We start from the raw sequence: 22,471 nt of genomic DNA, 5'->3' as shown, positions 1-22,471 counted from the left end.
GCATGGACTTTGGAGTCAGGCCACTTGAATTTGAATCCTAACCTTATTAACACTTAACAACAATATTTATTGCTAATAATAACACTTATTAAGTATGACCTTGGATGAGTGACTTAACCTCGCCAGGTTTTAGTTTCCTCATCTGCAAAATGGGAGTAATAACTATACCAATTTCAGAGCTACTGGGAGTATGGAGTTAATACATACATATAAAACTTTGGAACAGAGCATGGCACTATGAAGTGCTCAATAAACGCTGGTCATTATTAGCAACTTTCTCCAGATAAAAAGTATTTTCTTTGCCACCTGTGGGTTTGTGGAGATATTTAACTGGGATCAGGAAATACCTTCACAGTTAAAGTCATCTGTAAGTAAATTCAGATTTTCTAAAAGTAATCTCTCCTCCAGATGCTCAACATCATAGTCTTACTACCAGTGAGATGGGTGATTATTAAACTGAAAAATTCTTAAGCCAAGAATTCTAGGCAATCTAGAAAAACAGAATAATTGGGAGAACAGAATCTATGTAAACCAATCTCCACAAACCATACTCCCATGATACCAAGTTACTAGGCAGTCATACTACCCAAACACAACATTAAAAAAAAAAAAAAACTAATTTAGATCCAAACTGAAAGGTGAAAAAGCTTCTATCTGGTAAGACACTTACCCAATGGGCTATTATATTAAGAAACCATGTAATCCAGTGAATTTTTCTATGAACAGTAAATAAAAACAATTCTAGTTCTTATGGTTAAAGACGCTCACCTGATCAAAAAGGGTTCTGTTTACAAACAAGGTATTGTCAGGCTTTGCAAGCTGCCGGGCAAGGAAGGTAAAGAGACACCCTACTTGTGAGGGAGTAAAATCTGAATTCTCCACCATAACCTGATGAGCAAAAGAGACCATTTATTCAATATGCCATCTGGTTTGACACAGAAAAATAAATAATTAGAAGCTGGGGGAAGCCTCAGTACTAAAGACTCAAAGATTCTTTTATTGGCTATGTAACAACTGAGTTCAATACCATTTAGAGAAGGGGCACAACTACTTGCACACCCTGAAAGCATTTTAGTAATTTTTGGCATAATTTTAGGCACAAGTTGGATAAGAACTGAATTGTTAGAGAGGTGGATTTCAAAGAAATATTAATCATGTTTCCCTCTTGAATTCTTTTTTTTTTTTTTTTTTTTAATGAAAGCTTCTTTATTCATTTATTTATTTTTAGCTGTGCTGGGTCTTCGTTTCTGTGCAAGGGCTTTCTCTAGTTGCGGTGAGCGGGGGCCACTCTTCATCGCGGTGCGCGGGCCTCTCACTGTCGGGGCCTCTCCTGTTGCGGAGCACAGGCTCCAGACGCGCAGGCTCAGTAGTTGTGGCTCACGGGCTTAGTTGCTCCGCGGCATGTGGGATCTTCCCAGACCAGGGCTCGAACCCGTGTCCCCTGCATTGGCAGGCAGATTCTCAACCACTGCGTCACCAGGGAAGCCCTCTCTTGAATTCTTAAAAGAGAATCTAAAGTTAATTTAAATTAAAAGTAATCTTATTAAAAAGTTGTCCACCAACACAGGAAGAAGGGAGTTGCTCTGGGGTTTAAAAGTAAGATAACTTGAGAGTGAAAGTATCCCAGAAAAGAACTCAGCCAGCCCACGAAAAAATGAAGTGAACGGCTTCTGCCTTGTCTATAAGCAGTTTGTTGAACAGATGGTTTCATATAACAGGCTCTTTGCAACCACACACAGTTACCAAGTCATAATCAGTCCTCTGATTTAAGTGACCTCTCATCTCCTGAGTACCTACTACTATGAGTAAGATGCTATGGTAGAAGCCTTCAAGGGAATTATGAACCAGAAGGCAAGGTGAGACAGGTAAACAACTCTTAAATAAAAAGCATAATGTGATCAATCAGCACTATTATAAAGGAACAAATGACTACGGAAGCACAGTGGGAGAAATTTAGTTCAACTGGTTAGAGAAGAAATTTGAAAAAAAAAAGAGAAAACTAGCTTTTAAACTAAGCTTTAAAGCCCACGTGGAACCCATGACAGGGGGAAATGTCAGGAGAAAGAGCAGCCCAGGCAGAGAGAAGAGTAGGGGCAAAAGCATGAACACAGGAAAATACAAGTTTGTCTGGAGAAACTGTGTTTCATTAGAATGCAGCAGCATGCATGAGGAGGGAGAAATTAGATCGAAAGGAAAGATGAGGCCTCCAATGTCATTCTAAGGAATGTAGAATTTATTCCACCAAAAACTGAGGAGTTTCTAAAGGGGCAATGAAGAGAGCTGATCATGATCAGCACTGTGCTTAAGAAAATTACCCCATCAGCAGTGTTTAGGATTAAATAACAGAAGCAAGAGATAAAAGGTAGAGAGACCAAGATGCATGTGATTTCAGGGGTCCAAGGGAGAGACAGAGGGGTTCAGAACAATGCAGTGATAATGAACAGGGAAGGAGAAACAGATGCAAAAGACACTGCAGAGAGAGAGGAGACAGGGCAAGTATTCACATGTGTGGAAACATGTGGCTAAAGGAGGAATGAAAAATGGCAGGTCTTGAGCCTGACAGGCAGGGAGGAGAATGATGCCATTAACAAAGAGGGAGAATGCAAAAGTATGGGAAGGAAGACCAGGTATTGTTTTGGACTAGATGAATTTATGGAGGCAACTCTAAAACAAATTAGGGAATAGTACCCCATCTCACCTAGAGAAAAGTCCTAAGTTCCCTCCTTTCATTTTCCATTCAAAGATAAAGTATAAGATTTCTCCTATAAAGCATTCCCTTGGGGCCGAGCTTTTAGCCTACCTTTTCTTACTTTGCTAAGCACTATGTCCCTTTCTTTTTTTTACCATGCCTACTTTTAATCCAGCAGTCACAGCTTGCTCAAGTGCATAATTAATCATTACTAGAGTATGAAGAGATTTCAAGTTGTAATCTGTGTGTGTATCTAAATTCCAATTTATAATATTCAAAGAGCTTTCTATAGCTTTAAAATGCCCAGTCATCACTCCCTTTCAGTGTGCAGGTCCTTTCCTAGGACCCAACTCTCAGGCCCCAACTAGTGCCCTTCTCTGCTTTTAGCTCTTCCTTTTGCTCTGAAGTGTAATTTTAACTATCTGATCCTAGAAACACCTTCAAAGGAAACAATTCTAACTCACAGCCCATTCCCTTGCCACCTCAGCAAGTTATCATCCTAGAAATTTTAGCTTCTTTTCATTCCCTCTCTGACTGATTTCAGAGACCATGCTTACAAAATTTTCTGAGCAATCTTATAAAAAGTCACAAATTAACAGCTTTCCCCCTCTATATCTGCAGCCATTCAGCACCCATGATAATGCCTGAGGTTTGATGCTCACTCACCTGTTCTCTGGTCCTTGCCTATGCTCCCTCAGAAAAACACTTTAACAAATGAGTACAACTCTATCACCAGAAATGAGAAAATAATCTCAAAAGTTCATTCTTCATTGACCCTAGGTAAATACTATCAAAACAACATACAAGATGCAGCCACTATGGAAAACAGTATGGAGGTTCCTTAAAAAAACTAAAAATAGAGCTACCATATGAGCCAGCAATCCCACTCCTGGACATGTATCTGGAAAAAATGAAAACTCTAATACGAAAAGATACATGCACCCCAATGATCACAGCAGCACTATTTACAATAGCCAAGACACGGAAGCAACCTAAGTGTCCACCAACAGACAAATGGCTTTAGAAGATGTGGTTTATATACGTAACGGAGTATTACTCGGCCATAAAAAAGAATGAAATAATGCCATTTGCAGCAAACATTGATGGAACTAGAGAATACTATACTTTAGTGAAGTAATCCAGAAAGACAAATATTATATGATATCACTTATATGTGGAATCTAAAAAATAATACAAATGAAGAGATTCACAGATACAGAAAACAAACTTACGGTTACCTATGGGAAAAGGGGGGGAGGGGTCAATCAGGAGTATGAGGTCAATGGATACAAACTACTATACATAAAACAGATAAGCAATAAGAATTTACTGTATAGCACAGAGAACTATATTCAGTATCTTGTAATAACCTATAATGGAAAATAACCTGAAAAAAAATATATATATATATAAAAAACTGAATCACTTTGCTGTACACCTGAAACTAACACAATATTGTAAATCAACTCTACTTCAATTAAAAAATATATATATACAAGAGCACAATTCACCAACAGTAAGAGTTTAAGTACTTCATGGAGCTTTATTTCCTTCATTTGGATCATTCTTCCAACTTAGTACAGTTTTATTTTTATTTTTTTTAAATTTATTTATTTTTATTTATTTTTATTTTTGGCTACGTTGGGTCTTCGTTGCTGCGTGTGGGCTTTCTCTAGTTGAGGCGAGCGGGGGCTACTCTTTGTTGCAGTGCGCCAGCTTCTCATCGCGGTGGCTTCTCTTGTTGCGAAGCACGGGCTCTAGGTGTGCAGGCTTCAGTAGTTGTGGCTCATGGGCTCAGTAGTTGTGGCTCATGGGCTCAGCAGTTGTGGCTCGTGGGCTCAGTAGTTGTGGTTCGTGGGCTCTAGAGCGCAGGCTCAGTAGTTGTGGCACACGGGCTTAGCTGCTCCATGGCATGTGGGATCTTCCCAGACCACGGCTTGAACCCATGTCCCGTGCATTGGCAGGTGGATTCTTAACCACTGAACCACCAGGGAAGTCCCTTAGTACAGTTTTAAATTCTAATTCTAATTCAATCAACTTGCAAACATTTCTTGAACATTTACCAGGTTGAAGGCATTATGCTGGACATATTTCTGTTTCTGGGCATGTTAAAACAATGACCCAAAAAAAAAAAAATCCTTACAGTTGCTACCTACAGGAAATTCATTCCAGGTAGGAAAATATACATGTAAACGATTACTATAGTGTGCCAAGTGTAGCATGAAGTGTTACATGAACTCAGAGAAGGGGCAAATAATCAAACTGGAAGTGTGAGACAGGGTTCTAAAAGTTTCTCATGGATGATATTTGAGTTATGTCTTGGAAAATGGCTAGGAATTTGCCAGGCAGGGAAAGGGAAAGAAAAGGCATGGTGGGATAAAAGAAAACTCACACAAAGAACATAAGCTGTAAAGGTGACACAGAAAGTTCACTGAATTCCAACAATTTAAAACTGTTGAGAAGGGAGTCCCCTGGTGGCCTAGTGGTTAGGATTCTGGGCTTTCAATCCCTGGTTGGGGAACTGAGATCTTGCAAGCTGTGCAGTGTGGCCAAAACAAACAAAAAACAAAATAACAAAAACAAACCAAAAAAAAAAACTGTTGAGGAGTTCATAATACAGAATGGTGGTGGGGGTGGTGGTGGTGGTGGTGAGGAGGGTCAGAGAGGGGAGCGGTTATAGAGAAGTAGTCAGGGACCAGAAAATATAGAAGCATCTTGGATGTCGTGTTAAACAGTTTAGATGGGTATGGCAGAAACTAGTACTTGTGCTCCAACATCTGTTCCTTCCTTCTAATTTAGAAACAGAACTCCTCATTTTTAGCTAAACACATGGCCACTCACAAAATAGAGTACATTTCTCAGTCTCTCTTAGCATCTAAGGGGCCATATATCTAAGTTCTGATCAACATGATATAAGCAGAATTGCAGTACACAACTTCTAAAAAATTTTCTGAAAGAAAGAGAACACTTTCTTCTTCATCTCTTTCTGCATTCAGGCTGGCTAGAATGCAGAGGTGATGGCTGGAGCCTCAGCAGCCATTTTGGACCAAAAGACACAAACCACATACTAAGAATAACAGCAGTAAGACAGAAGGAATGTACATCACTGATAAGTTTGTGAAGCTACTCTACTAGATCAGGTTGCCTACCCTCCAGACTTATAGGAGAAAACTAAATTTCCATAACAAGCTATTATTATTTTGAACTTTCTCTCACAGCAGAACTTAATTTCAACTGAGCCAAGGGGGAGCCATAGAAGAATATTAGGTAGAGGAGAGGTAAGATCATGAATTAAAGAAGGACAAGAATAAGACCATTTGGGAAGGTATTTTGGAAATCTAGGTGAATATTCTCCATACTAGCCACCTGGATCAAACTGGCATTATTTGGGAGCTTAGCAATTCTATTCTCTTATTCATCACTGCCTATCTTACAAGGTCAATAAATAGCTCAAATGAGATCATGTATATAAATGAGCTTTGAAAATTATGAAGAACTATTATAAATGTAATTAATGCATTAATGTTATGAACAACTAGAGAATATTTTAATTTTAGTCTCTTGTCCAAAATAATCTAAAAGTTACTAAGAGGATGAAATCTCCATTTTATAGCCAAATGAACAGAACGAAAATTCTAAGCTTTCAACTACAAGAAGAAACTGGCATGGCTGAAGCTGTGCAGATGGACAGAAAAAGAATCATTCACTAGCAACAGTATGAATCTCAAAATAGCTTTCAACTGAATCTAGTTAGATTTAGATTGGGATGATCATCTCTGTGTGCCTCAAATCATTCTTAAGTGTCACCATCATCTCAGTTCCATGGCAAAACTATGTATGGCACTACCTTAGCAACACAGTGGTGTTGGTATGAGACAGAAGGAGACTCTTCACATTAATTATTTCTCAAAGCATTCTGAAGTTAGTCTCCATTACTGAATGTAATCATACTAATATAGGAATTATCACAATATGCATTTCTCAAGAGTAGCACTCTGTAGCTGAGATACATTATATTTTTTGAATGAATGCTTTGTCTTCAAAAGCTGAATAAAGTACTAAGACATCATAATAAAATTTTTAAATGATTGCAACATATTACTTTATTAAACAAGAATATTTTGGAGCCTGCTATCAAATAATTCAGTTTTCTTAATATAAACATCAATACAAAGACATGTATTCTTTGAATACTTACTTTCAACAAAATATCCACAATACGTTGTTGATATTCTACAGCTTGCTTGTCATTTTTAAAATCTTCAAAAGTCTGAAAGGGAAAAAGAAATTTTAAAAAAGTAAGTATTATTTGGAAATTTTAGAAGGAAACATGATATTAAATTCTTGTTAATAGTCAGGTAAACTCCAAATAAGGTAACCACTCCTCATCAGGTTTTTCCTGATATACCTTTAATAAGTTATTTTTAGTGAGTTAAATAGAAAGCTACAGTATTCAATATTGCATAGCATTCTGAATAAATAAAAAGTATAAACATATAGTGATTATTATATAGCCAAAGAGTGACTCAGGAAAGGAAGGCAAAGTTTACAGGCAACAAAAAAGAAAGAACACTAATGGCAAGAGACAATTTGTGAGCAAGGGTTTGAAAAGGATGAAATACATGTTACATGCTCAGCCATCATTCCGTCCATGCTATTTGGAAATAATAACTGAAATACAGTTTGAAATACAAAAAATAATTTTCATGATTTCCATGACAACTTGGAAAAAATGATGCTCAACAATAGATATTTTTAAAAATTATTACGGTAAAACTGTCACAATGTTAAAAACCTCAAGGATACATACAAAGAACAGGCATTCTATTTTCAAAACACTGCCAAGTACAGCATTTTTGATTTTATGCCCCTGCTCAAGTACAGCCAAATATATTTTGAACAGAACATGCACCCACGTATATGACAGCACCAGATTCTGAAAATACCTAGAAGCTCCAGGATGCATATATGAAGAAATTGAAATTATATTCACTATAAAAAAATTTAAATGAAAATATTTACTGAATAATAAGAATGATGAAAGACTTGAAGATCTGCCTATGGTTTTCACTTAGCACATTTGGCCCTTAGTAATGTTTAAATGCACACAGCAATAATTTACTGCTTACGACCCTGAAGCAAAAAAATAAGACTACATATGGTCCCAATAGATTAATAAAGAATTTCAAAGCCACAAACTTTCAAGACTACATCATAGTTACATTCAAACCAGAATACTTGCTGTTCTTTAAATGGGCCCTGAGCTTCCCGAGCTTCTCCAAAGTACTTTGGCTCGTGCTGTTCTCTTACTAGCATGTCCTTCCTTCCCTTTTCTTGTCTGACACACAGTAAGCACTTAAAACAACGACTACTGATTTGTCCAGTTAATTACAGAGGAAAATAAAATCTTTAAAAAAAATTTCTTCTTCAACTAGAATCCTTTGCTGCCAGTTAGTTAAGAAAAGCTTAAATGAGTTACCTAGGGGACTTGTAGGAACTCTTAATCTGGAAAGCTCAAACAGAGGGTATTTTGATGCTTACACGGGTTAAATATGACCTGGCCTGAAGACAGAAAGATGGTCTAGAAAGTCTCTCAGTTCTAAGGTTTATGAGAACAACAAACACGCACACACTCACACAAATGCACACACCCCCTTCCCAGGGCGTGTGGCCAAAATGAGATGTCACTCTGCCGTCACAGAGACAAGGTACTATCTGCTAATACAACTGCTATTCAGCTAAACACAAAACCACGGAGAATTAACATATGTATTAAACAACTACAGCATTGACAGCAAGTAAAAAAGAATTTCCGTATCCACTTTCCTTTTGGCAGCATGTATTCACTGCTTTGAAACACATATTGCAAGTTTACTTCTGTAAACATAATTAAGTGGTGATATACTTTCTTATGAATGTTGTGATACACATAATGACATATTTTGATTGTAGTTAACAGCTGCCACCAAAATGGCACATTTATGTTAAAACATTATCATTCCCAAAGATGCTTCTAATTATACAATGCCTGTTAGAGGAATAACATGCAAAGATGTCCTAATGGAGAATGACACGGTTTGTGAAGTGCAAAGGTAGACCTAAAATTCAAGTCCAAAGTCACCTGTGAATTTGGTCATACAAACTTCTTTCTGTAGCCCCTTAAAAACTATTATAGGGTTTCTGTAAGATAATGATAGTTGACTAAAGCCTGATCCAGGGGTCAAGAAACATTCTCTGTAAAGGGCCAGAGAGAAAATATTTTAGGCTTTGTGGGCTACATGTGGTTTGTACGACACAGTCTTCTTCTGTTTTTATAACCTTCAAAAATAAAAAATAAAAAAAATACTCTTAGCTCACACAAGCCAGAGGCCAAATGGAGCTGGATTTGGTCTACAGACTGTGGTTTGTGAACCCCTGACCTAACAGCTTCACACATCTCCCAATAAGATACGTGTATGTAGAAAAGAACAAAAAGAATCACCCACAACCCAGGCTAATGGGAAAACCAGAAGGACAACAAATGTTACATACTTCAACTTATATAAAAGTGGGAAAGTAAACATCCCAAATTAGCAAAGTTGGCTCCAAAGCCCATAAAACCAAAAAGAGGTCAGGATAGAATTGGGTAGAGGAAAGGAGGGTGTGACGAGGTTTCAGTAGGAACAGAATACCTATAATATCAAATGGAATTCACCTCCAAAAAAAAGGGAAATCCACCCTGGGTGAGGAAATAATGAGGCCACGTCTGCAACCTGGTGGATCAGCACACTGGCTAATGGGAAGAACAAAGAAGAGGTCTGGCAAGTATGGACCGGAGGCCTTGGTAAGATACAGCTTTTAGCATAGAAAAGGGAATGGAGAGATATTCCTTGGAGGCTTGTGGTAAAGAAGAAAGTGGCTCAAGATAAAGGTCCTACTAAAACAAGAGACTGTCAAAGACTGAGAAGATAGGCTATCCCCAAAACACACTATTTATTTAAAAAATTGCACTTGGTTGTAGCAAATAAAGAAGGTACTTGAATGCGGAAAATAGTATGTCATTTTCCCCCGCCAACTTCTCCAGCTGTAATACTTGGGAATGCAGCCAACCCTTGATGCACACACAGAAGGAAGCCTCCACTTGTCTTGTAGGCATTTCAAATTCATTAAGTCCAAAAGAGAGCTAATTCTCTACCTCTACCACACTTCACCATTACTCTGCACCACCACCACCCCCGCCCCATCCATCTCCCAAGAAACCTGTTTCTCCTCTGATTTCCTGTTGAATCCACAAGTAAACCACTATACATCCAGTTTACCAGGTCAGAAATCTAGGAATCTTTGATGCTTCCCTATTCGTCTTATCTTTCACATCCAACTGTATATTAAGCCCTAAATCTTAGGCTGATTTGCCTCCTAAAATATCTTTCAAATCCTTTCATGTCTTGGTTACCCCCACTGTCACTGCCCTAATCAAGCCACCATTACCTTCTATCTAGATTACCACAAAATTTTGCTAACTTCCTCCTGCCTCCAATCTTATCTTATTTCAATCCATTTTCCATTCAACAATCAGAGGGAATTTTTCTAAACTACAAATCGTGATATTTTTCTACCTAAAAGGCTTCAATGGCTACCTGCTGCTCTAGTATAAAGTCCAAACTTCCTACCATGGATAACAAAACTCAGACTCTACCTCTCTAATTTCTCTCTCTGCAGGCTTCCTTATACTTAAAGATGTGGCCATACTGAATTTTTTCAATTACCTGAACACACATTGCTCTGTCTTATTTCCAGGCCTTTTTACATAGTCTGTCCTTCTGCCTAGAATATTTTTCCCTATCCTTAACCTAACTTCTACGCATCCTTTGAGACTCACCATGGACATCATTTCATCCAAGACACCTTCCTGAACCCTCCATTAGATTCCCCTTCTAAGTGTTCTTACAGCATCCTGTACTTCTCCAGTGACACGTCTTACACTGTGCTATAATTACTTATCTACAAGTCTGGATCCTCTTCCTCCACAAAGGCAGGGTTTATATCCTGTCAGCCCAGGGTACACACCCAGTTAGTACAGTACATGTGATATATTTGACACTCAAATATTTGTCAAGTAAATGACAGAGATTTTATTTCAGCCTTACAATCGATGCCAGTATCATAATTCAGACATGAGCATAATTCCAATCTTCAGTGCTACCACAGTCCTTTAAAACAGGAAAATTAGGTAAAATTCTTTGTTGCTCTCTATCATGCTTTCTGAACCCCAGCCCCACCACTTCTTGTTTCTTTTATCCTACATGCCAGACACTAAGTGCCCTTATATTCTATTCTGGGCATCTAAGGTCTCCTAAACCAACTAGATCTGACTTCTCTTTTTTAATTTATTAATTTATTTATTTTATCTTTGGCTGCATTGGGTCTTCGTTGCTGCACGTGGGCTTTCTCTAGTTGCGGCGAGCGGGGGCTACTCTTTGTTGCGGTGCGCGGACTCTAAGCATGCAGGCTTCAGTAGTTGTGGCATGCGGGCTCAGTAGTTGTGGCTCACGGGCTCTAGAGCGCAGGCTCAGTAGTTGTGGTGCACAGGCTTAAATGCTCCACAGCATGTGGGATCTTCCTGGACCAGGGCTTGAACCCGTGTCCCCTGCATTGGCAGGCGGATTCTTAACCACTTCACCACCAGGGAAGTCCTTAGATCTGACTTCTAAGTTTCTTTTCCCTTCTTCCTATGCTATTAAAGTTACTACTTCTGAAATCAGATTTTCAAATTAATTAATGCAAAATATGATATGAGTGGGATCTCAACCTTCTCACAGGCATTTTTAAAAATTGTAAGTTTATTATTCAACTTACAAAAGTACTATATGCTCATTTAATAAATTTACCCCATCTCACACAGTTAATCACTATTAATATTTAGATGTACTTCCTTCCTGTTTTTTCTCTCCAAATATTGTACACATACAATATTTGGTTTTTTAATAATTTGTGAGCCTGCTGCTTCACTAAACACTAAAATATAAGTGCTGTCCATATTATCAAAAGCTTTTTTAAAAACAACTGCAATATGATTTAATTGGGAAAGTATATCGTGTTATATAATTATTCCCTTGGGGGCATTTTCACAGAGAATCTGGCTCACCCAAATCCATCTTTAATAAAACATGTACAAGGATGTTTTTTCAGCAAGCTTCCACATTCCACTTCAACTCCAGTTACTTCTACTATCATCACCACCACATGTCGTTCAGAGCAATCTTCCATATTTAGTACACAAACTAACAATTTATGAAATCAAGGATGTACCACATCTAACCCTGCTTTAACTTTTTAATAAGGATGTGTCAGAAAGAGACAGAGAACAGAGACAGACAGACAGACACAGAGAAACAGGCAGGGAGAGAGGAAAGAGAGGGGAAGGAAGCAGGAAAGGAAGGGTAGAAGGGAGAAAAAGAATTAGAAAATATGGGTGGCACAACAAAATTAAACATTTGAAACCCTGCCTTACTGCTAGGGCATAAAAATTGTACTTGCGTAAGGACTATTATTTGTCTTTCTTTCTATTAGAAAAAAATTATCACCCTGACTCCTTTTAAAAATACCTTAGAATCGTATTATTTCTTACCAGTGCCAATACATTTAGAAATTCTCTTGTGTCAAAATGCAGCAAAGTCCGAATATAGGGATAGATTTCTTCCTCAGGGGGAGCTTCTGTTGAATGCAGGCGAATTAAAAATTCAAAAACCTGTAAGTTGAAAAAAAAAAAGGTGATTATTTTCTCACCTTACAAAGTATCTTGCCGAAGCAATGATTCCCATTTGGATAAAATAAAAGCAGGTTGAATTTACTTTAAATTGCCACTGTGTTATAACTTCTCTAACCTCTCTCAGCTATAATTACTGGCTTCAGCGATGGTATGCAACCTCTCTCCTGTCACAGCTGATAGCTCCTGACCCATGTGTAACCCTCTATTACAATTTGTCTTTACTGCATTTTAACAAGAGAGTAAAAATGCTATGAAAATAGCACCAACCTGGTTTTTAACCAAGGGAACAAGATCTTCAGGGATGTCACCAAGGGGATAGGCACGACCTGCTAGACAACAGCTAGAAGAGAAGAAAGAGAACAGATTTGGTGACTTAAAATGGGCTAACTTCCCGGGAACACATTGTTTCTCAAACCCAAGATACTAGGTTTGAAGTTTAAGCAGGCTCAGCTTTTGTCAGTTAGGTCAGGTCCAAGCCCAGATCAAGATGATAGCCAGTTCAGAAAATGTGGGCAACAGAGATGGTGGTGAAATAACACACCCTGTAACTGAGTAACAGCTTTCATTTCTTCTTATTTTTCCTAAGAAAAACTCAAGCTGCACTAAATAGGCAAGAGGGAATAAGGACAGATTACCTAAAAGTCTCATACCCAGCATCTGGAAAGAGACTAACAGCATCATTATACTGTTAACAGGTAAAAGCCTCATGTTCTCAGAGACTTTTAAATCCAGTGGTTCTAAGAATGGTGAATAAAGATGGGGAATGAGCTAGGCTAAAAAATATCTGTAGTCAGACAAGCTGTCGGGGAGAATTAGAATCTCATGAGAAATTAACTGTACAGTTTTACCTCCAAATCAGACCTTCCTAATGGCTAATGACTTGCTTTGTGGGCTGGATTATAAAAATGTCTCCTGAAAATGCCCTCATTTGGCAGCGGGGGTAGGGGGAAGTGAATTTTAAGTGAATTTGAAGCAGTCATCAATTTTGAATGTTAGAGACAGCTAGATACCTGCATATTCTTAGAAGTTTAAAGTACAGAAGATAAAGTACTAGGTAAATGCTATACATGTTCTTCTACACTAAAAAATCAATGTAACAAATGTGAAATAGGTCTCGAAGTTAACTCTGATGCATACAGAAGCTAAAATGATGTGCCAGCAGGTTCTGCCACCTTCCTGCCTGTCTGCCAGCCAGTTATCTATGTAAAAGCTCTATCGGGACACAGTTCTGAGCCTGCATAGTCTATTGGAAGAACTCAGTTCCAGGAGTAAGGACATAAACATTTCAGCTCACTTCTGTCACTAACTTCTTCGTGATGCAAACTAATCTCTTGCCCTTATATATAAAATATGGACAAATACATATCCCACAGACTTGTTGGTAGTAAAAGTAAAATGCTCTGCATCAGGGTTTCTCAACCTCTGCCCTGTTGCTACTTCGGGAGAGAGAACTCTTTGCTGTGGGGACTCCCCTGTGCATTACACGATGCTCAGCAGCATCCCTGGCCTCTACCCACCAGATGCCGGGAGCATCTCCACCCCACCCAGCTGTGACAAAGCAAAAAGCTCTTTAGGCGTTGCAAATGTCTGGCGGAGGGGAGAGGGGATGGGGGACAGAATCACCCACCGTTCAGAAGCACTGCTGTACATGAAAGAACACTGAAAAACGAAAAGCACTGTACAGACAACAGATGACAGTACCTCTAAGAATACAGGAGAAATTCTGTAAAAGAAGCATACACACATAAATAAATTAAAAATCTCTTACCTAATATATACAAGAAGCTTGTTGCCCATAACAACTTGCTCATCTAAAATAGAGAAGTATCTTTAGCAATTCTCTCTCAAAACCTTTTCAGAAATATAATCTTTATGTGGAAACAAAAAATAAAACTTGGCATTTGAGGTGAGGCAGGTATATTCCCAAACAATAGAAAAGTGAGATAAGACCGCTTTAATTATTATAATTTTTAGAATTTCCTTTAGATTCTTTTCACAGACACAAAATCAATGAGTCATTCAAGGGTACATGTAGAAGGTATAAATCTTAGTGTAGAGGTCTATGTATTGTTGGCTTAACGAATAGCTTGGACCCAGGGAAGGTATTGAGCAGGCAATGAGTTGTTGAATTAACTAATTAATATTAAGGCATAACTATAATGTCTTCTTATTTGTAACATGGACTCTTGTTCACAAATGTTTAAGAAACTTAAGACTAAACACTCTTTCGGACCCTTTGTATCCTAAGTTACGTCTAAAACGTAAGATTCTGTCACTGGTAGTATAAACCTATTTCTTGGTTAAAAGAAATAGGAAACATAGTTAGACTAAGTTTTAGGCTAAAAGATCAAAGTTAACAAAGAATAGTGTAAGAGCATCAGGAGTGGGTGAAGTGATCAGTAAGCCTTACAGTGTGCAGATTACAGGAATCTGTAGTTGGTAATACTGATGAACTGAAATTTCTACTTTTGACATGAATACTGGAATAATGCAAGCAAGTGTATATCTCTTAATCAATAATCCTTTATAAATACTCCAAATCTGTGTTGTTGTAAGTGCAAATAAACTTGAATTGCTCAAAATCGTATGAATAATTACATTCTGCTTCAATTCCACTTTTCGAATCAATAAACGTTGTTTTTTAGAGAAGTTTTAATTATGTTCACAGCAAAACTGAGAGGAAGGTATAGAGATTTCCCATCTACCCCTTGATCCCCACACCACACGACCCCCCAACTGACAACACCCTGCACCAGTGGGACATTTCTTATAATCAATGAACGTACACTGGCACATTACCACCTAAAGCCCACAGTTCATATTAAGGTTCACTTTCGGTGTTGTACATTCTATGCGCTTTGACAAATGTATAATGACATATATCCACCATTATAGTATCATACAGAATAGCTTCAATGCCCTAAAAATCCTGTGCTCTACCTATTCATCCCTCCTTTGCCCCCAACCCCTAACAAACGTTGATCCTTTTACTGTCTCCATAGTTTTGCCTTTTCCACAATGTCATATAATCGGAATCATACATGATGTAACCTTTTCAGACTGGCTTCTTTCACTTAGTAATGCATTTAAGTTTCCTACAAGTCTTTTCATGGCTTGATAGTTCATTTACCTTTAGTGCTGAATAATATTCCATTGTATGGATGTACCACACTTTATTCACCCACTCACCTACTTAAGAATATCTTGGTTGCTTCCAAGTCTGGGCAATTATGAAGAGAGCTACTATCAACATCTGTGCAGAGGTCTTTGTGTGGATAAATATTCAACACCTTTGGGTAAAGGAGTGTAACTGCTGGATCATACAGTACGAGTATGTTTAGTTTTATAAGCAATTGTCAAACTGTCTTCCACAGTGGCTGTACCATTTTGCATTCCCACCAGCAATACATGAGAGTTCCTATTGCTCCACATCCTAGCCAGCATTTGGTGTTGTTGATGTTCCAGATTTCAGCCATTCTAATAGATATGTGTACTGGTATCCCACTGTTGTTTTAATTTGTAATTCCCTGATGATGTTGAACATCTTTCAATATGCTTACTTGCCATCTGTATATCTTCTTTGGTGAGATGTGTGTTCGGGTCTTTGCTCATTTTTTAATCACATTATTCATTTTCTTTTTTTTTAATAAATTTATTCACTTATTTATTTTATTTTTGGCTGCATTGGGTCTTCGTTGCTGCATGCGGGCTTTCTCTAGTTGTGGCAAGCGGGGGCTACTCTTCGTTGCAGTGCACGGGCTTCTCGTTGCAGAGCACAGACTCTAGGTGCATGGGCTTCAGTAGTTGTGGCACGCGGGCTCAACAGTGTGGCTCACGGGCTCTAGAGCACAGGCTCAGTAGTTGTGGCACACGCACTTAGTTGCTCCGTGGCACGTGGGATCTTCCTGGACCAGGGCTCGAACCCGTGTCCCCTGCATTGGCAGGCAGATTCCTAACCACTGTGCCACCAGGGAAGTCCACGTTATTGATTTTCTTTTGTCAAGTTTTAAGAGTTATTTGTATACTTTGGATAACAGTCTTTTGCAAATATTTTCTCCCAATCTGTGGATTATCTTCTCATTCTCTTGACATTGTGTTTTGCAGAGCAAAAGTTTTTAATTTTAATGAAGCCCAGATTATCAATTACTTCTTTCATGGATAATAATCTTTCTTTCATGGATGGTGTTGTATCTAAAAATTCATCACCATAACTACAGTCAATTAGGTTACTGCCTGCGTTATCTTCTAGATATTTTATAGTTTTGCATTTTCCAATTAGGTCTATGATGTACTTTGAATTAATTTTTGTGAAGAGTGTAAGGTCTGTGTCTAGAGTCAACTTCTTTGTGTGTGGATGTCCAGTTGTTCCAGCACCATTTGTTGAAAAGACTATCTTTACACCAATGTATTGCCTTTGCTTCTTCAAAGATCAGTCGGCTATGTTTATGAGAGTCTATTTCAGAGCTATTTTGTTCTACCGATCTTTTTTTTTATTCTTTTGCCAATACCACACTGTCTTGATTATAGTACCTTTATATTAAGTCTTGAAGTCAGGTAGTGTCAGTCCTCCAACTTTGTTCTTCTGTCTAAATACTGCCTTAGCTATTCTGGGTCTTTTGCTTCTCCATATAAATTTCAGAATCAGTTTGTTAATACCCAAAAAAATAACTTGCTGGGATTTTGACTGGGATTGCACTGAATCTGTAGATCAACTTGGGACAAAATGACATTTTGACAGTATTGAGTCTTCCTATCCATGAACACAGAATATCTCTCCATTTACTTAGTTCTTTGATATCTTTCATCAGAGTTTTGTAGTTTTCCTCATACAGATCTTGTACAAACTTTGTCAGATTTATACATAAGTATCTCATTTTTTAGGGTGCTAATATAAATGGTAATGTGTTTTTAATTTCAAATTCCACTTGTTCACTGCAAGTATATAGTAAAGTCACTGCCTTCTGTATATTAACTTTGTATGTGCAAACTTGCAACAACTGTTTATTAGTTCCAGGAGTTTTTGGGTCAATTCTTTCAGACTTTCTACATAAATGATCATGTCACCTGTAAACAAAGACAGTTTTATTTCTTCCTTCCAAATTGTTATACCTTTTATTTGCTTTTCTTGTCTTTTTGCATTAGCTAGGACTTTCAGTATGATGTTGAAAAGCAGTGGTAAGAAGAGGACATCCTTGCCCTGTTCCTCACCATTGTTTCTCATCAATAAGTATGACATTAGCTGTAGGGTTTCTGTACATGTTCTTTATCGAGTTGAGGAAGTTTTCCTGTATTCCTAATTTGCTGAGAGTTTTTATCATGAATGGGAGTTGGACTTTGTTAAATGTTTTTTCTGCATCTACTGATACATGATCATGTGATTTTTCTTCTCTAGCCTACTGATGTGATGGAATACATTAATTAATTTTCAAATGTTGAAGCAGCCTTGCATACCTGGTATAAAATCTCAGTTGTGTTGTATAATTCTTTTTATAGCTTGCTGGATTCAATTTGCTAATATTTTGTTGAGAAGTTTTGCATCTATGTTCATGAGAGATGCTGGTCTGTAAATTTTCTTTCCTTGTAATGTCTTTGGTTTTGGTATCAGGGTAATGCAGGCCTCATAGAAAACGTTAGAAAGTATTCCCTGAGCTCTGTCTTCTGAAGAGATTGTAGAGAATTGGCATAATTTCTCCCTTAAATGGTTGGTAAAATTCACCAGTGAAACACATCTGGGCCTGGTGCTTTCTGTTTTAGAAGGTTATTAATTACTGGTTCAATTTCTTTAATAGATACAGGCTTATTCAGATTGTCTGTTTCTTCTTGTGTGAGTTTTGGCAAATTTTATCTCTCAAAAAATTGGCCTGTTTCATCTGGGTAATCAAATTTATGAGCAAAGAATTGTTCATAATAATATTTTATTATCCTTTTAATGCCCATGGGATCTGTACGGTTGTCCCCTCTTTCATTTCTGATATTAGTAATTTGTGTCTTCTCTCCTTTTTATCTAAGTTAGCCTGACTGGAGACTTATAGATTTTATTGATCTTTTCAAAGAAACAGCTTTTGGTTTTAACCAAATCACCGCAAATCAACAATTTGCTCAACTGATTTCCTGTTTTCAATTTTATTAATTTCTGCTCTAATTTTTTTTTTCTTTTCTTCTGCTCACTTTGGATTTAATTTGTTCTTTTTTCCAAATTCCTAAGGTAGAAGCTTAGAGTATTGATTTTAGATCTTTTTCTTTTCTGCTATATGCATTCAATGTTATAAATTTCCCTCCAAGCACTGCTTTTGCTGCATCTCACAAATTTTTGTAAGTATTTTCATTTAGTTCAAATTACTCTTAAATTTCTCTTGAGATTTCTCCTTTGTCCATGTATTACTTAGAAATATGTTGTTTAATTTCCAAGTATTTGGGAACTTTCCAGTTTTCTTTCTCTTAGTATTTTCTAGTTTAATTCCATTGTGGTCTGAGAGCAAGCATTATATGATTTCTATTCTCTTAAGTTTGTTGAGGTGTGTTTTATGACCCAGAACATGGTCTATCTTGGTGAATGATTCATGTGAGCTCGAGAAGAATGTGTAATGTGTTATTGTTGGATAAAGGAGCCTATAGATGCCAGTAGTATCCAGCTGAATGATGGTGCTTAGTTCATAACTTCAGCTCAACTATGTCCTTACTGATTTTCTGCCTGCAGGATCTGTCCATTTCTGATAGAGGAGTGTTAAAAGTCTCCAACTATAATCGTGGATTTACCTATTTCTCCTTGCTATTCTATCAGTTTTTGCCTCGTGTATTTTGACACTGTTGTTAGGTGCACACAGATTAAGGATCATTACGTCTTCTTGGAGTATTGTGTAAGGCCTCTCTTTATCCCTGATAATTTTCTTTGCTCTGAAGTTGGCTGTGTCTGAAATTAATATAGCTATTCCAGCTTTCTTTTGAGTAGTATTATTATAGTACACCTTTCTCCATTTCTTTACTTAATATGTCTTCATATTTAAAACGGGTTTCTTATACCCAACACTTAGTTGGGTCTTGTTTTTTAATCCATTTTAACAATCTCTTTTAATTGGTATAGACTACTGATATTTAAAATGATTATTAACATAGTTGGATTAATATCTACCATATTGTTACTGTTTTCTATTTCTTGTTCTTTATTCCAAATTTTGTCTTCAACACTTTTCCTGCCTTTTGTAGTCTTAACTGAGTACTTTATATGACTCCATTTTCTCCCCTTTCATATTACATCTATTATGTGTCTATTTTTAGTTGTTGCCCTCAAGTTTGCAGCACACATTTACAACTAATCCAAACCTACTTCCAAATAGCACTATACTGCTTCATGGGTAGTACAAGGACCTTATAATAACAAAATAGTCCTAATTCCTCCCTCCTATAACTGTATCCTTGCTGTCATTCATTTCATTTATACATAAGCATACACACACAAGCATATAATATCAAATACACTATTGCTATTATTATTTTGAATAAAATGCTATCTGATGGCTCAATTAAGAGTAAGAAAAATGTAAGTTTTTATTCTACCTTTACTAATCATTCTCTGATGTTCCTCCTTTCTTGGATCCAGATTTCTTATCTATATTATTTTCTTTCTCTCTAAAGAACTTCTTTTAACATTTCCTGCAAGACATTTCTATTGGTAACAAATTCCCTCAATTTCTGTTTGTCTGAGAAAGTCTTTCTCTTTTGCTTTTGAAGAATAATTCCTCAGGGTACAAAATTCTATGTTGGTGGGTTTTTCTCTCAAAACCTTAAATATTTTATTTTCTCTTTACCTTTTATTTTCTGCAGCTTGAATATATGCCTACTTGTAGGGTTTGTGTTTTGTTTTGTTTTTTTTTTTCCTGTTTATCCTGCTTGGTGTACTCTAAGCTTCCTGGATCTATGGTTTGGTGTCTGACATTAATCTGGGGAAATCCTCAGTCATTATTGTTTCAAATATTGCTTCTGTTCCTTTCTCCCTTTCTTCTCCTTCTGATATTCCCATTACATGTATGTTACACATTTTGTAATTGTCCTATAGTTCTTGGATATTCTGTTCTACTTTTTTTCAGTCTTCTTCTTTTTGCTTTTCAGTTCTAGAACTTTCTAATGTTATATCCTCAAGCTCAGAGATTCTTTCCCCAGCTGTGTGTCTAGTCTACTAATGAGACCATCAAAGGCATTCTTCATTTCTGCTACATTGTTTTTGATGTTTAACATTTATTTTTGATTCTTTCTTAGAATTTCCATCTCTGCTTATATTATCCACCTGTTCTTGCATGTTGCCTACTTTTTCCATTAAATCCCTTAATATATTAATCATAGTATTTTTTTAAATTCCTGGTCTAATAATTCCAATACTACTGCCGCACCTAGGTCTAGCTTTGATGTTTGTTCTGTCTCTTCAAACTTCAAACTCTTCAACTTTTTTGCCTTTTAGTATGCCTTGTAATCTTTGAAAGGCACACATGATGCACTGGGTAAAAGGCACTACAGTAAATACATCTTTAGTAATGTGGTAGTAAGGTGTGAAGAGAGGGAAGTGTTCTATAGTCTTGATTAGGTCTCAGTCTTTGGGTAAACCTGTGACCCTGGAATGTGAACTTCACCAGTGCTTCTCAGTTTTTTTCCCCCTTAGGTGGACAGAATGGGTTGAAGGTGCTGGAGATGGGTATTTTCCTTCTCCCAGGTAAGTTTGGCTCTGATAAACCCACAGCAGGTCAAGCTTTGGCAAAATAGTTTTTCCTGAAGGGCGGCTTTAGTTAAGAAACACAGAATACTCTGACATATTTCAAAATGGTTCCTTTCCCCCACCCTCCTGCAGAAGCACAAGGGATTTTTCTCTGATGATCACCGTGAGAACCCGGTAGCAGTCCTGGAGGTAAATTTCACAAAAGTGTGGAGGCTTCCCTACGACCGGGTCCTCCTGGAGTTTTTAAATTTCAGGCTTGTTCACATTGAGCCTGCAACAAATCATCAATTGCAGTTCAGATTTTCCTACCCTAGCACTGGTTCCTGCAGAGATGTCTGATCCTGTCAGTTGTGATTTTCTGCATCTGCCTGTCTCTCTAGTTTTTGGTGCAATGGTTTGGCCTGTGACCTTACTTCTCTGGCAGATCTAAGAAGAAGTGTTGATTTTTCAGTTTGTTGAGCTTTTTACTTGTTGGTAGGACAGAGTGGTGACTTCTAAATTCTTTCTCTGCCAGACCAAAAACCAGAAGTCCCAAATGTTATTTGATCCAACTCAATTAGCATGGTACATGTTTACTGGCTAATTAGATAAACCTTTATCTTTTGCTAGAAATCTCAGATAGGATGCATCTAGCTCATGATATTCCTAGAGAGAGTTAAATTTACTTGTTTAACGTATCCATCTCCATTTTTCCATTACTATGAGTTTAAGGGCATGGAGTCTGTCTATCTCTGTGCTCCTAGCATCCAGCACAGCATCGGGAACATGGAAGTGCTTGGTAAATGTATACTGAATTGACACAGTATTTAATTTTCCTGACCCCCTTTCTACTTTTCTCTCCCCAAAATCTTTTTTTTTTTTTAAGAAATTCACGTTCTTTTATTTATTTATTTATGACTGTGTTGAGTCTTTGTTTCTGTGTGAGGGCTTTCTCTAGTGGCGGCAAGTGGGGACCACTCTTTATCGCGGTGCGCGGGCCTCTCACCATCGCGGCCTCTCCTGTTGCGGAGCACAGGCTCCAGACGCGCAGGCTCAGCAATTGTGGCTCACGGGCCCAGCCGCTCCGCGGCACGTGGGATCCTCCCAGACCAGGGCTCGAACCCGTGCCCCCTGCATTGGCAGGCAGGTTCTCAACCACTGTGCCACCAGGGAAGCCCCCAAAATCTTTTTTTAGACAATTTTCTGTTGCAAAAGCTCATCCACTCCATTTGGAATTCTTAATAGTCTTTTTTTTTTTTTTTTTAAAGTAGGTCCTTGTTGGTTGGAGTTCTTAATAGTCTACTTTAACTTCTGCTACATATATTATGTGGAAGACAATTTTCAAGTTTGT

At 37.6% G+C, this 22,471-nt stretch overlaps 1 protein-coding gene across 3 annotated transcripts in view; it reads right to left on the bottom strand.

Moving 5' to 3' along the window:
* VPS8 (VPS8 subunit of CORVET complex) overlaps positions 1-22,471 on the bottom strand; it is a 288,065-nt gene that overhangs the window by 152,197 nt on the left and 113,397 nt on the right. For all 3 annotated transcript variants that reach the window (XM_059920698.1, XM_059920699.1, XM_059920700.1), the window contains 5 exons: positions 14,206-14,248; positions 12,705-12,777; positions 12,297-12,416; positions 6,888-6,959; positions 769-888 (listed from right to left, as the gene is read on the bottom strand). In XM_059920698.1, the coding sequence (XP_059776681.1) occupies positions 769-888; positions 6,888-6,959; positions 12,297-12,416; positions 12,705-12,777; positions 14,206-14,248 (428 nt within the window). The remainder of the gene's footprint in view (positions 1-768; positions 889-6,887; positions 6,960-12,296; positions 12,417-12,704; positions 12,778-14,205; positions 14,249-22,471) is intronic.

The sequence above is a fragment of the Balaenoptera ricei genome, chromosome 4 (genome assembly GCF_028023285.1).
Source record: "Balaenoptera ricei isolate mBalRic1 chromosome 4, mBalRic1.hap2, whole genome shotgun sequence".
NCBI classification, from domain to species: domain Eukaryota; kingdom Metazoa; phylum Chordata; class Mammalia; order Artiodactyla; family Balaenopteridae; genus Balaenoptera; species Balaenoptera ricei.
Note: the sequence above shows the minus strand (reverse complement) of the source record. Positions and strands in the feature narration are given on the sequence as shown.